At 42.9% G+C, this 17,855-nt stretch overlaps 2 protein-coding genes across 12 annotated transcripts in view; both read right to left on the bottom strand.

Annotated features, from left to right (window-relative positions):
• The window catches only part of LOC118371917 (uronyl 2-sulfotransferase-like), a 150,667-nt gene extending 138,119 nt beyond the window's left edge, over positions 1-12,548 (bottom strand). For all 4 annotated transcript variants that reach the window (XR_008140922.1, XR_008140921.1, XR_008140923.1 and 1 more), the window contains exon 1: positions 12,072-12,548. Coding sequence is in view for 1 of the 4 variants with exons in the window: in XM_052523878.1 (XP_052379838.1) it covers positions 12,072-12,300 (229 nt within the window). In the remaining 3 variants the exon portion in view is untranslated. The remainder of the gene's footprint in view (positions 1-12,071) is intronic.
• Positions 12,549-14,672: 2,124 nt separating this feature from the next.
• LOC118387048 (SAM and SH3 domain-containing protein 1-like) overlaps positions 14,673-17,855 on the bottom strand; it is a 342,773-nt gene continuing 339,590 nt past the window's right edge. For all 8 annotated transcript variants that reach the window (XM_052523873.1, XM_052523874.1, XM_035775159.2 and 5 more), the window contains one exon: positions 14,673-17,398. In XM_052523873.1, the coding sequence (XP_052379833.1) occupies positions 17,138-17,398 (261 nt within the window). In that variant the 3' untranslated portion in view covers positions 14,673-17,137. The remainder of the gene's footprint in view (positions 17,399-17,855) is intronic.

The following is a 17,855-nucleotide window of genomic DNA, read 5'->3' as shown; positions in this document are numbered from 1 at the left end:
CTCCTCCCCCTCTCCTCATATTCTTCTTCCCTCTTCCTCCTCTCCTCTCCTTCCCCTCTCTTCTCCTCCTCTCCTTTCCCTCTCCCCCCCTCCCCTCTCCTCCCCCTCTCATGCTCCTCTCCTTCCCCTCTCCTCTCCTCCCCCTCTCCTCTCCTTCCCCTCTCCTCTCCTCTCCTTCCCCTCTCCTCCTCCTCATCTCCTGCTCTCCTTCTCCTTTCCTCTCCTCCCCCTCTCCTCATATCCTTCTGCCCTCTTCCTCCTCTCCTTTCCCTCCCCCTCTCCTCTTCCCCCTCTCCTCCCCTTCACCTTCCCCTCTCCTCCTCTCCTCTCCTCCTCCCCCTCTCCTCCCCCTCTCCTCTCCTCCCCAGATGGCAGTGTTGATCAGCTCAGGGTTCATCGTGGCTTGGTCTCCCTACGTGGTGCTCAGCTTTTGGTATATGTTCCAGGGGAAGGCCAGTCTGGCCCCGCTGGTCTCCCTGCTGCCCTGCCTGTTCGCTAAGGGCTCCACGGCCTACAACCCTTTTATCTACTACATCTTCAGACGCTCCTTTAGACGCCAGCTCATCCAGCTCCGGGGGCTGATCTGCTGCTCTGCCCAGCCAGATACACCTTCGAGTGGGGAGACGGGAGAGGAGGGCAAGACAGACTTTGAGGTCTGACCTACGACAGAGTCTCCCGGAAGAGAAGAGTGGAGCTCCTCTGGTAGGGGAGTCGGGAACTGCGGCGCTGGAGATACAGTCTGAGAATGAGTTGACAAGCTCCTGTTAATACTGTGTGTGTGTGTGTGTGTGTGTGTGTGTGTGTGTGTGTTGTGTGTGTGTGTGTGTGTGTGTGTGTGTGTGTGTTGTTGTGTGTGTGTGTGTGTGTGTGTCTGTGTCTGTGTGTGTGTGTGTGTGTGTGTGTTTGTGTGCTTTTGTGTGTGTGTGTGTGTGTGTGTGTGTGTGTGTGTGTGTGTGTGTGTATGTGTGTGTGTGTGTGCGTCTGTTACAGGATTACAAATTGATGTGGTGTGAGTTATTTAGCTGTGTTTCTTCACTGTCATTCTATATTGCACACACTTATAGATCAAACCCTGGTCCTCACCACATCGCTAGCAAAGGTAACACTTTACTTTAAGCCAACAGACATAATGCATTATGATACAGTCATAAATAATTGTAAAACGTATCATAAGCATGTCCTGGCTAAATACCAGCTGCAGAGACTGTTGGATGAATGCTGCCTAGGCACATCACATATTATACTGTATTTACCATAATAAGGCATTATAAGGGCTCATACGTGTTTATAAAAAGTTGTAAAGCATTGTGTTTGTCAAAGTTTGTTTGTAAAGTTCACTTATTGTTAAATGTTGTTGTGAGGTACTGTAGCATTGAACTTAGCCTTCACAATGGTCACTATGGCCATACTTCTGGTACCTTACTTTGTTTCAGAGTTTTTGTTGGATAGTGTAGCATTGTAGCTGTTATGTGGTCATTTTGACCATCTCCATGCCTACAGTGATCTGTGTGTCTGTCCCCACTCAGGAACCATCAGGATAGTAGAGCAAATCTGGCACCCTATTCCCTACATCCTCCACCATCTTTTATTCAGAGCCCTATGTAGCTAACATTACTCCTACACGACTCTGGTTGTAAACTATTTCAGGATTAGAGGGAATAGTGTGCCATTTTGGAGGCTGCTGGAAACTTCAGGAAGTGATTCCTATTCCCAGGTGACTCACATTGTGGTCCTTCTGTAGCTCAGTTGGTAGAGCATGGCACTTGTAACGCCAGGGTAGTGGGTTCGATTCCCGGGACCACCCATACGTAGAATGTATGCACACATGACTGTAAGTTGCTTTGGATAAAAGCGTCTGCTAAATGGCATATATTATTATATTATTATTATATATTACATTCTGACCTTGTTTATGTGATCGCTAATGATTGTAACGGAGAGCTTTAGAAACTGTGAAAGATATCGGGCTCTGTTGTTTTTTTTCGACGTCTCTGTTTTGCTCTCTCAGAGTCTCTCGGTTTCTCCCCTCCCCCGCTCTCTCCCTTCCCACCTTTGCTGTTCAGAAATGGTCTCCCTTCAAGATAAATAGAGGCTCAATGGTGAGTTAAAACCTGCTTTTTTAAGTTCTCTTGTGCACTTTGCTGTCAATCTTATTAACGTAATAACATAAAACATCCGCATCTGTGGTGGAAAGTGGCAGAACTAAAGCTCTGTTTGTCAGACAAGGAGACATCTGGAGACCGGTCTTCTCACGAAAACGTCTGTAGCGTCGGAACCATTTGGGCTACAAACTAAGGAAAGGGGAGACACTCAAGAGGAACCCTCTCCGTTGTACTCTACGCCTGAAGGCAACAGGGTACCCATTTCAAAAATGAATGGAAGTATGGAAGCAATTTTGTGCCAACAAAAAAAGGGGGTAGTTCTTATTTTTTACTGTCTGTTTTGCCATTATGAATGTGTTATGCAATGTGATTCTATGGGCTATAATAGTGAAGGCCAAATTCAATATTTTATCGAATCATTTTTTTATATATATTTTTTTACATACCTACAGGGGTCCTAAAATAAAAAATCTGATAACTAAATGATCCAAGGTATAACCATTTGAACCATTAGTCAACAAAAAAACCAGACTTGGTGAGGGAGCATCACCCTGACACCTGGCTGTCTCTCTGGTAGGCATGCCGGTCATATGAAACACATTCCCTCTTTATTGACCCCTAAACTCAGTTAACGAGGCAGCATGTGGGTTAGAAGAAACAGGTAAACAAACAGAGCACAGCCCAACACAGTAGGGAAGGACGCCTGTTGTTTTCTCAAGCAGGAGAAGTTACCACAGACTGTAGTTAAAACAAGCTTCTATTTGGGCAGGGTGCTGTATGATGTAAGTGTGTCAGCTAGGAGGAGAGTGGGTGAAATGATGCACATACACTTGGGTTGTCTCTCAATACTGTATTCCTGTCTCCTTTCCTTCCTCTATAGACTGCACACAGTAGGTGAAAACAATATAGAAGAAGCTAGCGCTTGGCTTGGTTTCACCTGCCAGGTTGGTATAGATAAGTATGAAAGAAAAGAGACAGGTTCAGGAAGCCACTTTAAAATATTGACACACAACCTTGGATTCAAGTCAATCTAATCTCTAATGCCATAATCAATATGTAACTGTACACAACAGGAGCCAAATCCCTACACTACTTTATCTTTATAAATCACCAGCCAATCTCACCGACTCCAAAGTGTTTTATGGTCTAGGTGTAATCATAGAATGACATATTAAACCTCTTCATTTCATATGATGTCTGTGGACCTCATAGCCTAGTAAAGATTAGTCATAGAACTTTTAACATGTTTTACTTTTGAATGTGGCATAAACACAACCAGTCATATGATGTTTCCATCTGATTGTCAAACCATCCCTCCCTAAAGACACCACTTCCTGTAAACTACACTTCCATGTTCATCCACTTCCAAAAGAATTACAGCATCAAAACAGCACAATTTGATGACTGGAAAGAGACATCAGTTACAAAACAGCACAACGTGTATTATAATCTGCAATCTGCAATCTGTCATTGTCATTAGGCCTCCACTTGTCGCCTGAATTGATGCCTCAACTGTTGTCTGCATGCGTCTCGGTCACCCATCTCGGCCTTGGCAAAATGGAAGTATTCTCCACGAAACCACAGCGCAAACTGGAACGTATACCACTCATTTTATTTTGCCGGGATGCAATACCGGACCATAACGGCTTACTTTCCAACAAGCTCTCACAGTCTCACTGCAGAATTAAACGTTCATCCACGTTCTCCAAAAGTCCAATTTTGAAGTTGCTCCAAAGTCATTTTTTGAAGTGTTTCTATTGCTCATGCTGTTCTGTAGCATTCCATTTCTCCAAACAACAAATGTAGAAGTTAAGGGTTAACTTTAGGCACTCATTCCAAATGGTTAAGTTAACGGTAAAGGTTTGGGATAAAGTTAAAATAAACAAATATTGAACACACAACATTCTGATCCAGAGACATGGGATTACACCCATCCACCACCCCATTGACATCCAATTCAGACGTAAATCTTAAACGACAGCTGTGTATCATGTATATACATGTACAGAACAAGCCGATGTGAAAAGGCACTGTCTCCTGGTACTGGGTTGGACCTCTTGAAAAGTTTTTTTTATTTTTAACAATCTCATTATCTGGCAACCCTTACACAGAATCCAGACTGGTCCACAACTGGAAACCTGGTACTATGCATTCTCAGGTTGTGAGTAACAACTCAACCAACCAATGACCTCTATGCCATTCCGTTTCTATGGAAACCTCACACCTGTGTGACACCTGGGTACTGTTCCGATGGGATGGCACCCCTTCCCCTGGTTAAAGAGGCTCCAACACTAAATCTGTCAGTCTGTGGGAATAACATATGAATGAGTCAAATCTGACCGTTGTTTTTAATATCCTTAGACAGGAAGTGTGGAATGGGCCTGCTGGTGTGTGAGTGGAGCAGAGGGCCAAGTCAGTGCCAAAAATCACACTTAAGTGACCGGCTGGCTCCTCAAGGCTCCTTGCTTGTGTCTGTCTAATGTGTACTTGTGTGTGTGTCTCTGACAGTGATCATGTGTGTGTGTGCCCCCAGTGCTGAAAGTGGGCATATGGAACGATTGCGCCAATGTCTATTAGTGCAGATGTAATGGGGTAGAACCGTTGAATGTATTGTGAACGCCCTCTTGTTGGTCTGACAGTCCCAGGTGTGCCTAGTTGTTAATGAAGTCAACACAGTATATCAGGCAGGCAGCGTTTGTTCATTCAGTGTGTCACCCCTTTGCCATGCCTAGGTTGGCGTACCGTGGGAAGACGCGAACGGTGACGGTGGTTTTTAAGTAAGTATGGAACTGTAAAGACGTGAATGTAGTGTTCTAGGTATAGTGCCCTTCCTCCACCTAGACTCTCCCTCACCTCTTTAATCCAAGTGGCGGAAATCGGCTACTTCCTTAGTGTTACACGTGTGTTTGTTTGTCTTGCCTATATGTTTATTATAAAGACCTGGTGTTGTCAGAATAAGTTGCGGGTAGCCGACAAGACACACACTGTGTAAGAAAGTCAAACTGTGTTACGTCAGTGTGACGTGTGTATGTGTGTCTGTGTGTGTGTGGGTGTGTGTGTGTGTGTGTGTACGTGTGTGTGTGTGACGTGTGTATGTGTGTGACGTGTGTATGTGTCAGTGGGGTCCACTCTAGTGTGATGCTTTTAATCACCCGTGTTCCGTTAGACGTGTTGGTGTGTTGGTGTGTCTCTTTTCTCTCCCTTCTCTCTGTTGTTACTGGTGTTCACATCACAGTTGAGTGACATTGCTGGTCATATTAGCAGGTGTTAATCCTAATTGGTTGGCAGCCAAACTATAGATTCTTGATTTCATATGAAATCACCTAAAAATGTCACTCTCTTCCTGTCCTGTTATGGGCAGACTGAGGGAGGGAGGGGGAGAGAGAGAGGGCTCCTCTGCCCTTGATGACTTTTTCTGGTGGCTCTGAGAGGCCTGGGTCAGTTGAGAAGGAGACCCCTCTGTACGTTCTGGTCAACACTGCTTATTTGTCTGGACCCAGGGTCTGTGAGGGTATATAGGGGTGACAGAGAGCTTTTGAGCAGAGCACTGCTCATTGAGATGGTTTGTGAGACTCTGACAGTGTAAACTCACCCAGCTCTTATGATTAATGGAGGCAAACTATATAGCTGGACTATATGTAGCTGAACTATATGGTCCCTGGGCTATGGTACACACACACACACACACACACACACACACACACACACACACACACACACACACACACACACACACACACACCTATTTGTGGGTATATATATATATGCACACACACAGAAAAACACTCAGGCATGTGCACGCATGTACATAAGCACACACAAACACTACACATGTCACACGCATGCACACATACAAACACACAAACATCTTCTGATCTGTAGGTCGGGTCATTAAAAGTACATCACCGTAAGACTGGAATCTTCAACTGTCTGGACATTCCTGGAACCCAATGTATCTTGGCTGTTTATAAAGCAGTCATTCAGAGGAAAGAAAGAGGAGGAAGACAGAAAGAAAAGAATCCTCCTCTATCCTCTATGTCTCTGTTTTAATTCCAGGCACAGCTCCTCAGGCAGGTGGTCTAATGCCAGAGAATATCAAAGACTATTAATACAATTGGTCCAATCAGCAGATGCTGAGATTAACATCTCTACACTCTTACAAAAAATGGTTCTAAAAGGGTTCTTTGGCTGTCCCCATAGAACGCTTTTTGGTTCTAGATAGAACTATTTTTGGTTCCAATTAGAACCCTTTTGGGTTCCATGTAGAACCCTATGTGGCACTGTTTAGATTCTAGATAGTCTCACTATACACTCAGAAAAAAAGGTACTATTTGAACTAAGAGCCAGGTAGGATGTTTCCATGTGTGATAGATGAGTGGTGGGTGGAAGCACTGTAGCCTTCCCATTACTCTAATGCTACTATTTTAGAGCCTGCATTTATCTTTCACTGAGTTAACTGTACAGTTCTTCAGCAAATTACCCAAACAATCATCCATAAAAATTACATCTCAATCTCAACTCATTTTCTGCTCCAAATGACCCTCGACATGCATACGCACACACACGCACACACACACACACACACACACACACACACACACACACACACACACACACACACACACACACACACACACACACACACACACACACACACACACACACACACACACACACACACACACACGGTGGATGCTTGGCACGGCCCACAGAAATAATTGAATTAAAGGGGGATTTTGGGTCCCTGCTCAGTGTGTGTGTGTGTGTGTTTGTGTGTGCGTGTGCGTGTGCGTGTGTGTGTGTGTGTGTGTGTGTGTGTGTTAATGAGAAGGAACGGAGAGGAAAGGGACAGTAAATCTGAGTCGGAGGGCCTACCCGCCCGAGCAGTTCAAGTTACCACAGTGATATGTTGAGTGACACCCTCAAACACCAACCTCCCCACCGGCCCAAACAAAACAGGGCCTGTTCCTCCTACAGTACCTCTGCGTGAGTGAGTGAGACACACATCCCCACATACACATACAGACACTCTCACTCTCAAATACACACACCTCTGCATAAGTCAAAGAGAAAAACACACTCACACTCTCCTCAGCCAAAAGTAACACTGGCGGCTGAAGGTAAATAAATCCTCCTGATCGCCTGTCTCACATAAAAGCCAGCTGGTCTGCCCTGGGCTGCCCATCACTCTGGGACACTGAGGGACAACCACACAATACCGCATTATTCCAACTTGTTCAATATATACTAGCCTGGGAGGTTTTGGATTTCCCCTCGGTGTCTTTGGAGTGTGCCTCACCTCACCTAGCTCTGTTGATCACATCTGTCACACCCTCACTGACAGATCGGGAAGATGAGGGAGGGAGGGAAGAGGTGAGGGAGGAGAGGGAGAAAAAGAGATGAAAGAAGAGGGACAGAGAGTAAGAAAAGCAAACAGATACTATGAGATTCTGCCATCCATTGTGTTGAGTGACCTTAAAGGCCTGGTGCAGTCAAAAACATGATTTTACTGTGTTTTATATATACAGTATTTCACACTATGAGGTTGGAATAATACTGTGACAAATATGATATTGCCCTTTTAGTGTAAGAGCTGTTTGAAAAATATCAGCCTGATATTTCAGACTGTTTTGGTGGGATGGAGTTTTGGTCTGCCTGGTGTCACATAAACCAATAAGAAAGAGTGCCAAAAACAGCTAGTTTTCAGTTTTCCCCACTCAGACCACTCCCAGATAGTCCTAGCTAAATTCTTGCTTTAGAAATAGCTTAATAGCAAAGAGCATTTTACCATTTTAATTGAAAAACAATCACAGTAAGGTAGTTAATTGTTACCCAGAAATTATTTGATATTGAGATATAAATGGCTGCATTGGGCCTTTAAAGAACACTAGAAGAACCTCTTAGTTCCATCCAAAAGTGCTCCATAAACAATCTACTAGTTCCCATGCTCTCTTCATCCATCTCACCATGCTACCTCCCTCTGTCCCTCCCTCTGTTCTTCCCTCTCTACGCTCCTTTTCTTTCCCCCCTCATGTATATATCTCCACCACCTGCAGGTATGAGGGAAGAAGACAACGTCAGGGGTCCTAGAGTTTAATATGCAGTATTTGGAACGGATTGATACAGATTCCCTAGTAAGTGGTAACTCTTCCCCCAATGCAGTAGTGATGATATGGTGTAGTTATGTCACCGTTACATAATGCTTCCCCCACTCCTGGAAGCCCCTTATAGTAGCCCCAGTGTCTGACAGGCCTCTAGGTAGGACTGCTTTCAGTGAACTCCAAACGTTTTGGAACAGTGGCACTTTTTGTTGTTTTGGCTCTGAAGTCCAGAACTTTGGATTTATAATGATACAATGACTATGAGTTTTAATTGGAGGGTATTTTCATCTATATCGGGTGAGCCGTTTAGAAATTACAGCACTATTTTAGGGGACCAAAAGTATTAGGACAAATTCACTTATATGTGTTGAGTATTTGGTCTCATATTCCTAGCACACAATGACTACATCAAGCCTGTGAGTTAAGTATCTGGTCTCATATTCCCATAGCACACAATGACTACATCAAGCCTGTGAGTTAAGTATCTGGTCTCATATTCCTAGCACACAATGACTACAGCAAGCCTGTGAGTTAAGTATCTGGTCTCATATTCCTATAGCACACAATGACTACATCAAGCCTGTGAGTTAAGTATCTGGTCTCATATTCCTATAGCACACAATGACTACATCAAGCCTGTGAGTTAAGTATCTGGTCTCATATTCCTATAGCACACAATGACTACATCAAGCCTGTGAGTTAAGTATCTGGTCTCATATTCCTATAGCACACAATGACTACATCAAGCCTGTGAGTTAAGTATCTGGTCTCATATTCCTATAGCACACAATGACTACATCAAGCCTGTGAGTTAAGTATCTGGTCTCATATTCCTATAGCACACAATGACTACATCAAGCCTGTGAGTTAAGTATCTGGTCTCATATTCCTATAGCACACAATGACTACATCAAGCCTGTGAGTTAAGTATCTGGTCTCATATTCCTATAGCACACAATGACTACATCAAGCCTGTGAGTTAAGTATCTGGTCTCATATTCCTATAGCACACAATGACTACATCAAGCCTGTGAGTTAAGTATCTGGTCTCATATTCCTATAGCACACAATGACTACATCAAGCCTGTGAGTTAAGTATCTGGTCTCATATTCCCATAGCACACAATGACTACATCAAGCCTGTGAGTTAAGTATCTGGTCTCATATTCCTATAGCACACAATGACTACATCAAGCCTGTGAGTTAAGTATCTGGTCTCATATTCCCATAGCACACAATGACTACATCAAGCCTGTGAGTTAAGTATCTGGTCCCATATTCCTATAGCACACAATGACTACATCAAGCCTGTGAGTTAAGTATCTGGTCTCATATTCCTATAGCACACAATGACTACATCAAGCCTGTGAGTTAAGTATCTGGTCTCATATTCCTATAGCACACAATGACTACATCAAGCCTGTGAGTTAAGTATCTGGTCTCATATTCCTATAGCACACAATGACTACATCAAGCCTGTGAGTTAAGTATCTGGTCTCATATTCCTATAGCACACAATGACTACATCAAGCCTGTGAGTTAAGTATCTGGTCTCATATTCCTATAGCACACAATGACTACATCAAGCCTGTGAGTTAAGTATCTGGTCTCATATTCCTATAGCACACAATGACTACATCAAGCCTGTGAGTTAAGTATCTGGTCTCATATTCCTATAGCACACAATGACTACATCAAGCCTGTGAGTTAAGTATCTGGTCTCATATTCCCATAGCACACAATGACTACATCAAGCCTGTGAGTTAAGTATCTGGTCTCATATTCCTATAGCACACAATGACTACATCAAGCCTGTGAGTTAAGTATCTGGTCTCATATTCCCATAGCACACAATGACTACATCAAGCCTGTGAGTTAAGTATCTGGTCCCATATTCCTAGCACACAATGACTACATCAAGCCTGTGAGTTAAGTATCTGGTCTCATATTCCTAGCACACAATGACTACATCAAGCCTGTGAGTTAAGTATCTGGTCTCATATTCCTATAGCACACAATGACTACATCAAGCTTGTGAGTTAAGTATCTGGTCCCATATTCCTATAGCACACAATGACTACATCAAGCCTGTAACTCTACAAACTTGTTGGATGCATTTGCTGTTTGTTTTGGTTGTTTCAAATGATTTTGTGCCCAATAGAAATGAATGGTAAGTCATTTATTGAGTCATTTTGGAGTGCCTTTTATTGTAAATAAAAATATAATTGTTTCTGAACACTTCTATATTAATGTGGATTCTACCATGATTATGGATAATCCTGAATTAATCGTGACTAATAATGAGTTTGAAAGTTACAAAGGCATAAATTCCTTATTGCATTCTGACCGATGTGCCATGATGGCAGCAGGAATCCTGAACCAGTCAGTCCTCATCCACATTTACAGTCCTTCCTTCATTTTACTGTGTGTGTGTGTGTGTGTGTGTGTGTGTGTGTGTGTGTGTGTGTGTGTGTGTGTGTGTGTGTGTGTGTGTGTGTGTGTGTGTGTGTGTGTGTGTGTGTGTGTGTGTGTGTGTGTCTTTTTCCTTCACTCACTCATTCACTCATGGGGGATCAGTGAATGTGTGATGAGTGACTCTAGTTATTTTCCAGATTTACCAGTTTATCACATTCTAAAGAACACAATCTCCCTGTAAGAACAGAACACAAGTGTAGTACAGAACAAATCCACATTCACACACACTTCCTGGCAACTGGTGTGCCGGTTCCAGGTGTGTGATCTGCTGATATGAAATTACCTCAGGACCCGAGGCTGGTGCTGTACAGAGAACGAACAGGCCTCAAGTGACCATGAGAAGATGAGAACATGTATCTAACACTTGAGAAACACTGACCATGGGGCACATTAAGTTATTAACATTTTGTTGGTAAGAACTGACTGATGGTTGAATACTGATGAAGCAAATAAGGAGTGACTGAATCATTGACTTTTGATGGGTATCTGAATACAGAGCTAAAGGCCTGGTCTGTCTGGGTTGGAAGTGGCTGTACAGCATTTACTGTGACCAATCACGTACCGTCAACCGATCCTGTCAATGTGGAGCTATACAGAGCCCTCCACATTGTTACAACATTTGAGAGATGCACGGCGATGCGGTATGAAGCTTGATTTGGCCCCTTCATGCCTCCGGAGGCTCCGCTATTCCGTCACAATCGCCATACAAAGCTTCCGATCACATTTTCCGATCAAGCATAAATTCACTTTTACCTGCTGCGTCCTGTTTGCGTTATGTGTCACTCAGCAAAGTGTCACGTCTGGGCCGCTATGTGACAGTCCTCAGGGCGCAACTGCCAGTTTCGAGAAACACCAAGGTAACATAGTATTCATCTTTACAGTTGTCGGGGTTAGACTACAATAATATATCCCTCAACTGCTCAACCAAAGAAGCACTGTCATTAGGCTCCAGATAAACCTACTTTGTGTGCTCACACAAATTAAACTGTCTCTTCCTTCAACAATTGGAATCAATCAATGTGAGTATGTGACAATATCTATGGCACAATGTTTCCAGCTTTATATGAAGAAACATCATCACATGGATTTACTATTGGAAATAAAAATATATATAAAAAAAAAATGTAAATCTGACATCTCTAAATTTGCTCTGTCCCTGGGTCATTAATAAAAAGTAATCAAAGAGGACCCATTGGCCCCGAACCGGGCAGTACAAGAAAATGATCATGCATTGAGGGTGGTAACAGTATGCAACAGTAAACTTGCCGTTACACGTCCTCAAAGAGCCGCGTAGCCTACTAATTGTACACGTTGGTAATGTTGCGAAACTCTAGGCTACTCAAAAGCGATCACCACCACCAGAAGATACATTCGTTCAATAATAAGTTCTTACCGAGATACTGTCGGATGTCCAGTAGAATGTTGGGGGGTCCTCCGTTCAACTGGTAAAACAGAGACCCAAAACAGAAGATGAATAGACTAGCCATGCAAAAACCATAACCTCGCAGGGAAAAACGTAACAGAACCGCCGAGAGAAAACCGAACTTTTTGTTGTTCCAATCTCTAATGTGGTTTGGAGTCTGGTTATTGTGAAGGGGACTGTTGCTGAAATTCTTCATCATCTCCTCCTCACAAAGCGCCGCCGAGAGCGATAGTCACCCATCCGCCTGTGGAAAGTGAAACTTCTTGCTTTGATATTATTTGAAACGGACACCTATTAGGAAACGCAGGCACCCGCCGCCGCCACGAGTTATTTGCGCACTCGGTTTTCGTCTCCGTTCGGTCTCTCTCGTCTGTTCTCTCGGACTATTTCTGCCAATGAAGTTGTGGGTTCATACTTCGGTTTAGATGTTTTGAGCCAGCGGCGGTGTCCGATTACTGAATGTGGAAGAAAACAATTCTGCAGATATTTTCTATGAGTCTAGGTGCAAAACAGCGTCACCGCGTGTACAGCAACATACTACATAGGTCATGTGGGCCTTCTGTCATTCTGTCAAGACAAGTTTTTCATTTGACAGAGTTTCGTTCTTAGCAATTAGGATATGACATTAATACACATTAAGACGAGTTAGGACATATAGGCTACTCTACATAAAATAAGTATAAAGAGTGCTAGCAGGTAGCCTATTCCAAAACAACCAAAGGTGCTCTTGGTGGGGAATATTACTGTAAATGCAAAAGGAAAAAAGTATAACCACAAATTGGTGCTAAGTGGCATAAGAAAATCAAAGTCAAGGCACTGGTTGGGTTTGAGGGTTAAAAAAGTCTGTTGTGTGTGCTTTAAGGTATATTCTACGTAGTTGGCACAAACAGGCAACACAGACTGGTATATTATGAAGTTGTATGTAAGGCAGCCTATGAAAGAATGCTATACCTATGGTATAGGTACAAGTATAGGCTACATCATGTAAGTGAGGAAAGTGGATGGTGTGTGGGCTACAATACAGCCTCGCTCTCTTTCCATGCAGATGGTGATTGAAAGGACTGCCTCAGCCATGCTCAGAGTCAGGATGGTCATTTGCTATGGTAAGTAAGGAACAAGGCGCTAATTAGGCCTACATTTGAATTACCTAAGGGGATGCAAGCCCACTTAGTCAAAACAACTAGTGAGTGGACTGCCAACCTTCACCCTTCCAAGTGTAGGTGTGAGTGTGTAAACATTCCCTTTCTAGTGTCTCTCTACTCCCTCTACCCCTCAGGCCTGCAGTAAGGAGACAGGAGGAATGTAAAGCCACAACAACCGGTCGTAAATCTCTCCCTCTAACTGACCACAGCTTTCTCCGACCACGTGACCAGATACAACAATCTTCTGGTGGCAATCATAGAACAGCTGGACCCAGATTGAGATAGTACAATGAGACCGTATCCTATACAATAACGTTCGCATTCTGGTAAGAGACGTAGACAGACACTTACTGTATATTGGTCCTCTAACTCACTTTTAGTGATAGCAGCTGTATTGTAGTCATAGCAATGGTCTCTATTTGAAACAGTCTAACCAAAGCCATAAAAAGCATGGGTATAAACACAGATCTAGAATCTCGTTCTATTTCTATGTTTATAAAGACTAAAACCTTGTTTTCATTGGCATTTAAATTCAACCCGGGCTGGCCTGGCCTTGGTGAGCAGTTAGAATTTGGCCCTAATTTTAAAGGCCAATATAAACGGCTTGGCCGCAAGAAAATGTTTTGCGTTGGGGTCTCCGCTCATACAGGAGTAATAAAGGCCTAGTTCACAAATTTTGTGGAAACTTTTTATAATTTCTTATACTTTTATTTTATCCCTCAGCACCCCTAAAAACCCTCAGCACCCCTAAACACTCTCAGCACCTCTGCTTCCCATGGCTATGGTTAACGGGGGAGTTAAATGTGTTCTGGAACCTGTTTGCTTGGGACAGGAACAGTGTCGTTCCAAGCCAGGCACAACTACACACAACAGAATGCATTCTATTTCAAACCCCTGGTTGGGAGCTACATGGGAAAACCTGCTGGATAGGGGATTCATGATTTATGCCAGGCAGACACTGATTGCACTCCCACCCCACCCCAAACACACACACACAAACACTGCAACCCCCGCCCCCCACCCTACATACTTATGGAGAGGGCATGAACTCATTGCGCCAAGCAGACATCCATGCCAGGGAGCCTTGGGTCAAAAGTAAATCAGATTGTTCTTCCCTCTCCAAACCTCAGAGGAATGAAATCAGCCTCTGCTCTTATTCAGCAGACTGATCCAGTGTTGGGATCCAGAGAGTTTTAATCAAATCCAGTCTGTTAATGCAATGCCTGTTATTGTATACTGAGACTTATTATCCGCACATAAAATGAAGATTAATATAAGAAATTCAGCAATCACAGAACAACATGTGGTGCAGGTTTTAGGTGTTAACCACAGTAGTCAAATAGTCCAATAACTCTCACTGCCCACACCTCGCATCAGACAGAAGTGGTGAGTTTGTGCGTCGTGTGTGTGTGTGTGTAAACACAGAGGATGGCGATAGCGTTTTTATTATATTTCAGAATGACAAATCGTTAGACATCATTTTTTGTTTCAATACACAAGAATATCTTTTTAGACAATCATTAGCTAGTTGAAACCAAATTAAATCATTTGTACACTTATATTTTACAATAAACACTGTAGCTTTACACTGGCTAATGCAATTTGCAGGAAGGTATTGCTATTTGTATAGTAATTACAGTTGATATGAAAAGACCCAAAATAAGTTATTTAAATACCAATTACATATACAGAATGTGCAACTCTTGTTAACCATTTCATATATGTAATTACGTTTTCTGTAAGACTGCAAAAGTAAATTGGAAGTTAAGTCATTGGAATGGGTTAATTCAGGAACTATTATTAATTACATTTGTACATTGACTTGGCATTGGGAACTATACTAAGATAACTAAATACCAGTATAACCCATTCAATCAAACCCTTTACATTACCTGAAAACAAATGTCTGCTTACAGACTTAAAGAACATTTTGCCAATTTTGCTTAAACATTTTTTAGTTACTTTCTAAAGTGCATTTTACAGTGACAATATTTTTTACATCTTAAATTGTAGGTATTTTTGTTTCTTTAAAAACTCCCCCTACAAGTGTCTCCCAGGCTAACCTGGAGCACCACTATGATTGAAGAGAAAAGGCATCCAACTTCTATCGAGTGTCCACTGCAAAAGCACCCCTGTGTTACACCACTCTGCAAACTTGTATTTTGAAACCCGAGACAAGGGATAAGACTTGAATATTGTTTGCAATATGTAGTACTTCACATAACTAGAATGACATTACGTAGGTGGTTCCACTCACACCGGTCTTGGACTAGGAATCCACTGCTAGGGACTCACAGGTCTGGTCTGCTGGTCAGTGAATGGAGATTCAGTACATTCCCATTCTCATCTGTACTCCCTGACTGTGTCTCTCTCTAAGACACCCCCCTTCTTGTTCTTGTTCTTCCAAGAGAGGCTCAGACGGACATGATAAACCAGCTGTTAGCTGGTTCTCTGTGGAACAGCTGTAGCACTCGTCTTAGCCCTTCCTTCTGAGTGGATCATCTACATCATGTCTCAGTCTGTTTCTGTGGTCTGCAGTACTGAGCTGGTCTATGGCTGGCTGTTGAACATGGAACACTGTGTTTAAATTAGACTTCATGTGGATCAACATCTGTGCTTAACAAGAACAGCAAGGACACTACCGACAGAGCTATGTGGCTGCTAGTGTGTGTGTGCATGTGTGTGTGTCTTCTACTAACAATCACTGTCATTACAAGCACATTCAAAACATATTGGCCCGGTGAGGCTTTGAGGAATCAAGCCTTAGTCAAAGATGGGGGTTGAAATGCCTGCTGTTTTTATAACGCTGAGTACATGAATACGTATTCATCTAATTGTTTTTTTCACATAATGGTAAGGCAACTTAAAATCCGCCTGGATAGATATATGGAGACGATATTGTCTGCAAAGAAAAGCTGATCTCCCATGGAAGATTATTAGAGCGGTACTGTGTAGATAGTGTTGTAAGGACCTACATATTGGAGGATTACATGCAACCAAGAAATCTGAAATATAATCTGAAATACTGTATAAACTCATGTCGAGATCTGTCCGACTGTTTATACTTACAATGACTGACATTCAGACTTTGACATTCCACAAAGCAGACACAATACTTATTGAACACATACTGTAAAAACACCTTGAAATTAAAATATATGGTACAGTATATTACAAAAACACTATAGCATGATAGAAAATAAGGGTTTTAAATCTTAATATAACAGCAATGTTTGCCTATTTCATGTTTTGTGTTATTTTTTGTTGTTGTGTTATCTGCAATAAACCATGTTCTCCAATCTACTGTAGCATTTAGCAATGGGATTAACGACAAAGGTGAAATCTGCACATTGAAAGAAATTGCTTTGGCCAAGCTACATCCTCTCACTACTCTCTAGTGCTTTTCTCTTTGCACAAGAGATACAAATCAAGCACTTCTGAAACACAGAAAAAAACATCATTTCGTCTTTAAAAGGAGAGTCAAAAAAAGAGTCTAAGAAAAGTGTGCTAATTTCCTCAAAGGCAGTTCTCAGTATTTTAAGACTGGGGGGGATGTTTCAGAAGGGAACAGTCAGTTTTAAAGGCATCTGATAACTGTTCTCGGCAGTCGGAACAATCTCACCGTAAACATCTGTAAGAGAGGAATAGAAAGAGAGAGAGAGACAGATTGATAAAGACGGGGGCCTAAGAACAGGTTGCTGCTCATAAGTCTCAAGCATTAGCTGGGCTGCAACTGCAAACCACCCGCCATCCGTAGTCCAGTCAAAAGTCTCAATAGGTGCTGGAAGCTGTGCTGTGGTCACGTTCACAGTTATTCAGTTCTGCATTTAGTCTCAACTGTGCCGTAGCCGTTCAACTGTCTCAGTTACACCTGCATGGGCTCCACTGTCACGGTTACGACTGTCCGTCTCTGTGTGTGCTGACCAATCGGGCCTCGCTCACAAGTCTACGGACGTGCCTCTCGTCCCGCACCCCCGCTTCCCACACACCACTCTCTGTGAGAGAGGACACACGTCCCAACGTGTCATATCCCGCAGCTGCCATCGGTGTGGCGTACATGGGTAGGCCGATGGACACGAGCCAATCAGAGACGGTGCTCACGTGACCTGGGGAGAGTGGCTTCCTGCACATCTCTGTCAAACCTCCAAACGGGATCTGAGGAATACAGAGAAAAACATTTAGGAATTTTGTGTAATAATAATACATAAATATACATAAAACATAGCAATGACACCGTAGTAACCTTTCCTGTAGTCAAATGTGTTGTGTTGTGCTGCTGGTGAGTCTCTGATCCACCTCTACGCAGACGACACCATTCTGTATACTTCCGGCCCTTCTTTGGACACTGTGTTAACAACCCTCCAGGCAAGCTTCAATGCCATACAACTCTCCTTCCGTGGCCTCCAATTGCTCTTAAATGCAAGTAAAACTAAATGCATGCTCTTCAACCGATCGCTGCCTGCACCTACCCGCCTGTCCAACATCACTACTCTGGACGACTCTGACTTAGAATACGTGGACAACTACAAATATTTAGGTGTCTGGTTAGACTGTAAACTCTCCTTCCATACCCATATCACACATCTCCAATCCAAAGTTAAATCTAGAATTG

This window comes from Oncorhynchus keta, chromosome 8 (assembly GCF_023373465.1).
Source record: "Oncorhynchus keta strain PuntledgeMale-10-30-2019 chromosome 8, Oket_V2, whole genome shotgun sequence".
NCBI lineage: Eukaryota > Metazoa > Chordata > Actinopteri > Salmoniformes > Salmonidae > Oncorhynchus > Oncorhynchus keta.
This window is presented reverse-complemented; position numbering and strand designations above follow the sequence as displayed.